The sequence below is a fragment of the Trachymyrmex septentrionalis genome, unplaced genomic scaffold (genome assembly GCF_001594115.1).
Source record: "Trachymyrmex septentrionalis isolate Tsep2-gDNA-1 unplaced genomic scaffold, Tsep1.0 scaffold16, whole genome shotgun sequence".
In the NCBI taxonomy this organism is placed as follows: Eukaryota; Metazoa; Arthropoda; class Insecta; order Hymenoptera; family Formicidae; genus Trachymyrmex; species Trachymyrmex septentrionalis.
The window spans coordinates 2,938,616-2,944,013 of record NW_017304758.1 but is presented as its reverse complement, the minus strand read 5'-3'; the positions used below and the strand labels follow the sequence as shown (position 1 = coordinate 2,944,013).

General features: G+C 31.9%; 1 protein-coding gene across 6 annotated transcripts in view; it reads left to right on the top strand.

Annotated features, from left to right (window-relative positions):
• The window catches only part of LOC108746010 (liprin-beta-2), a 141,806-nt gene that overhangs the window by 119,872 nt on the left and 16,536 nt on the right, over nucleotides 1-5,398 (top strand). For all 6 annotated transcript variants that reach the window (XM_018482476.1, XM_018482478.1, XM_018482477.1 and 3 more), the window contains one exon: nucleotides 5,151-5,357. In XM_018482476.1, the coding sequence (XP_018337978.1) occupies nucleotides 5,151-5,357 (207 nt within the window). The remainder of the gene's footprint in view (nucleotides 1-5,150; nucleotides 5,358-5,398) is intronic.

Sequence of the window (5,398 nt, the reverse complement as noted above, 5' to 3'; positions counted from 1 at the left end):
CGCGAGATTATTCAGGAAGCATGCGGGTGAAATCTCACTTTGTTTGTATAATAACAAAATTAGTTGCGAAAAATAAAATATGAAATTTAAAATACAAAGTTTAGAGATAAATTAAGAAAACAACAAATAACGAAAAGGTCTTATCGATCGGATCTTAATATTTACGAATTAGTTAAGGTATCCGTTATGGAATATAAGAAAGTCCAAGGTTTGAATGGACTGAGGTGGTATTTTTCGTTATAAATTATTTACAGTTTTTTTAAATGTTTATTAGCATCAATATTATTAAATTACTTGGCAATTTAATTTGTGATATTACTATACCAGTTCAGTTTAAGATTGCCTTAGAAAGACTGAAAATGATTTCGACACACAGTGGAATTAAATACATGAGTCTAAATTTTTTAGAAATAAAATTAGTGAAATAAAAAAGTGTTTTTTAAAATCATTTTTCCTTAATAATAATTAGAATGTTTAAATGTCGGAAAAATGTTGAATTATCGCAAAATAAATATAATAGGAAACGAGCTATTATTAGCAGAGATTAGCGCAATTGTAAATTTATGATAGCAGCAAATTTTTTTTTATGTCGAGATAATGTTATTGGCATGTAAAGAGCACTAAGAATAATTAATAGTAACGTTCCGCACAAACGAAATTGCAGGGCGAAGATCAAAAGCATCGTACTGTTACTCATGATGTTGGTATTTTAATAAAAATATTATTACGCAATTCATGGTATCACGGACAAAAGAATATGCAATTAATTAATAAGATTCCGCGCTTTTGTAACGTACGCTTAGTGCTCCTTTGCATGAATATCAAGAAGATAAAATTTTTTAACGCACCGGAATGAAAATAGCTTGCATTAAGTAAAAGAGAATGCGACATATTACAAAGAAAATTAATGCAGAAAAATGAATCTAATTACTATACCAAAAAATTTACATAAAATGTTTAACCAAATTTTATTATGTTAACACATGCCTTACATATTTTTGTAAATACCAAAAAGGTATTGAAGACGTATCCGGATAAAATTCTCTTATTAAAGATATTTCTGTGGAATTTCAGCTAAAAATCAGTATCAGTCAAAAAATCAACAAAAAAATCAACATCAGTCAATAAAAAATTTTATTGTATAAATACGGTCTCTGAAACCAACAGTAAAAAACAAAACAAATTATTTGGCATTTAATGGCTCATGCAACGCGATATTTAGCTGCAGTTTTAAATAAATAAAGTTTTAGTTAAAAAAATAAAATTTATTAACGAGTAAGTGGGTCTAAGTAAACTTTCACAAATTAGAATTTTATTGATACAAATTTGATTTAATTTGTAATCTTACTTTCTCATCGTACTACAAAACGCGATTTTACATAAGAATCAAAGCAAACGAAAAAATTCAATAAGTTATGAACGAATAAGAAAATTTTGTTCAAATTTTATACAGATATTCTACTATATTAATATATGTATAGACAATTTATGAAATTTTTCTATTTTTGGTAATACTTTGAGCTGTAACATATACTTAAATTTTTTCATACGCACATATACTTACATTTTTTCAAGCTTTTCTACGAGTCGCAAATTTCTAAGAAATATTATCGCTACAAAAGGTTTTTATTTTATCAAAAGTAAGGAATGATCTTCCGTTTGTTGCACTCTTACTTGGTTTGGATCTCTCGAAAATTGAAATTTTGCTACTCATTTATTTGAGAAATGATATCGTTTCTCTGAGGAAAGTTCCTGATAAAAATATCAAACTAAGTGTCACCGACAGCGGTGGTATATGCATCGTCGTAAGATTTCTTCTTGTGTTGCCTTTATCATCTCGAAAGAATATACACGCGTTTTACGGCGGTTTTCCCTATTCCATAAAGCGTGTTATCAATTTTTCTTCACTTTTATCTTTCTTCCTTCCTTCTACAGTTATCCGTCTCTTTCTCCTTTTGTATATCATTTCTTGGCAAGTGCGAACATATTACTACGTTCAGTACACGGTCTTATGATTTTCTATCTTGCATTATCTTCAATTTTCTCTTCCTCACGAGACTGCGACTGTACACATAAATGAGTAGAAGAAAAACGCTAAAATATAATATTTTCGACTGATAATTTACAATGATTTCTGGAGTTCACGATAATTCCAGATAAATTTTTTAAATTTGATTCTACTATTTAATTTTAAATTTTTGTGTTCCAAATTCTTTCTATAACGATGAAGAGGACGATTAATTTATATTTTCAAATAAAGAGATTTTATTTTCCTCAAGTCCTACGATGTTTCGATATCTATCATTCAATTTAGAAGCCCTACAGAAATTTTATACCAGCCAATACTGAAGTAATTAATTACCTGGTTTAAGTATTGAAAGCACTGTTGTTCAGTACTTTTAGTACTTTAAATAAGTAATTAATAACTGTCTTTCAGTAATAAATTGGCTAGTATTCAATTGAGCAGTATTCGATTTCTATAAGGCTGATAGACATGTTTGTGCCCATTTACGTGTTCATGTACTATCTCTTTCAGTTCGCCCACCTTTGTTCGATTTTGCGAGCCTTGATGTGTTTCCCGGCCCTTCTCTGCTTATCATCCAACGTCATAGCCCGGCAATGCGCTTATGAAACGTTGATGGAATTACCCCCTTCCCCGTCTTTGCCTTCCCCTTTGCCGAAGCTTCCAAAGTGCTTAGGTTTTTCTCTTGCATCTCGCTGCCACGGGAAATTGTAGGCATTATCCGTACATTTATATACAGTAGTCCGCTTCCAAGGAATTTAATTTACTCGAATGCTTTATGAATGTTTATGAACGCAGCGATCCTGCTAAAGTTATAATAGAGGTACATAATGAACGTACACAAAGCTTAGTAATAAAAAAATTATTGCCTCAAATTCTTCTTAATTCCATAAACAGAGTTTATGAAGTGCTCGTTTTATTTCTTAAAATTATTAATTAACGATACACACTTTGTGGAGCTACTCTCCTCTCTCTATTTAACCAATATTTTTTTAATATAATATACACATAATATAGGAGAGTAAAGTATTACAATTGGATTTTTATGTCTCTCACGTGTGATGAGTCATTTTAACGTCGCAATTATATAACGAAGAATTTTGTGTTCTAAATTCTTTTGGGCCAATAATTTTTGAGGATGTAACCACGACGTGTCAACAATGAACGCTCGGATGATCTGCAACGTTTGTAGTAATCGTATTGCCAAAGTTTAGCCGATAAACCTTGCTGCAACACCTGTTATACGTACGACAGAGTTACTTGAGCTCGAGGTAGATATAAGTGGATTAACTTTGCTGTAGCCGATATCGTCGACGGAGTGGCTAATAGTCGATAGTAAACGTCATGTCTGTTCGCCCGTTAAAATATAATCTTGCCCTTCGCGGGCATTGAGTTATCCCTTCGCAAAAATGTCTTGTCGTAACTAAGCAGTTACCTGAGCGTTCTTTACTGAACTTTAATTATATTGAATATGTCATATTTTAAAATCTTACGTTAAGCAAAAAAATTGAGAAAATTTCAACATAAAAGTATGACAGTTTATATTTATCTTGATCAGCTAAAATGATTAAATTCAAAAGAAAACAATTTTTCTTTCAAAATTCGATTACCAAATTGTCTTAACTCTAAATGTTCTCTATAAAAGATTCTTTTTTTTTTTGCTTATGGTATAAAATTATGATCTCTTTGAAAATCTTAAAAATTATACAAATGCTATTTGACAGATATATGGTGAAATTAAGTTAGTTTTGATGATTGATAGATAAGCATTACCAACTTATTCATGATAATAACTAAAAAAAATTACATTTTTAGTTACGTCACTTTTTAAGTAAAGGAATGACATTATTTATAATTTTACTTCAAACTTACGACGTCAGCAACAGAAAATTAATATTACTCTGTTGTTCAAGATGATTCTATAATAAGTATTGATTTTATCATTGAAAATTAATAATTATTTTATAATTTTTTATAATTGTTTATTGATAATGTTATTCAATTATACGATATGTTGCATTCGCTGAATATTAATTATGCTTGTAACATGACATGAAATTTTTGATAGAGAATATCACTCATTCAAGCCCGTGTCACGCATTTCAAAATTCAAGTCGTATCTCGAATGTCCTCTCGCCCGTTTTCCAATCCAGGCGATATTCTCAAGATAATTCGCGCTGCGCGAAACAGTTTGGCGAGCATCATTTAACATTTTCATAAATATCAATCAAATGTCCTTCGATTTAATTTCCAGCGGCTATTTGCTCTCACCGCCATCATTAGTTCGTTAACTGTTTGACGAAATCATCGCTTATCGATGCGGTTAAATTTATTTCGAATATCGTCAAATATCGATCATCATTTCGTGCTTCCGCGCGTAATCTCTCTCTCTCTCTCTGTCAGGTTCCAATTAATTATTAACTCATTTCATATTCCGCAAACGAAATTTTGCAATGTTAATTTTATAAGATTGATTGATATTGTTACATAATATCGAAACATTTGAAACAATTATATCTCTGCAAAGGGAATACATTTTTTCCGGCAAATTTATTTTTTGTTTTTTTGTACCACAAAAAATTTCTCTCACGAGAGATGTATATTAAAATTTTAAATCATGTTTTGCCACTTTAATCGCAAGTCTGTTGCGTCATTCATGTACTTTACTTTCTCCAACGCGTAAGTCATAGTAATCAAATAAAATGTACACTAATGAAAAATATATTCTAATTAAAGCAACAGAAAGCCTAACAAGAACATTAACGTAACCAAAAATTCTATTTGTCCTTATCAAAATGCCATTCTTATTGAATTCTTTTATTGATTTAATTAGAACACACACACACACACACACACACACACACAATTTCTTCCAGTGCATAATTTCTGCAACGTGTCATGATCTATGTTTTAAGTGTATTTGTCTCTATAAATTCAATTCAGTCTCTCTTCCAATTTTCACAAAGCGTAAGTCGAGAATTCTCAGTAAAAAGAAGAGAAAAACAATTTACTTGATCGCTATGCTCCTCGCAATTTTTGAATCACGTGCATGCTACTACGGTAGATGGTGAAGGTTTTGGGGGCGGAGTTACTGCCCGGACATGGTCCTTTTGACCGTTGATTGCAGCGGATGCGGGAGAACGAGGCGACCCTGGGACGTCTTCAGCAGCAAGGAGCTAGCATGCCTTCGGAGGAACGCGAACGGGAAAGGGAGAGGGAACGCTGGAGTCTTCTAAGGGCAGCGAGAGACGAGGCCGATCGAAGTCTCAGCCTCGCGGCTAGTTTGGCCGACAAAGAAGCAGCCCTTTCGCACGCACACGCGACCATAAAAGAGGTGAGTCTCTTGTGTCGAACACATACTGTTTTTGTGTGTTA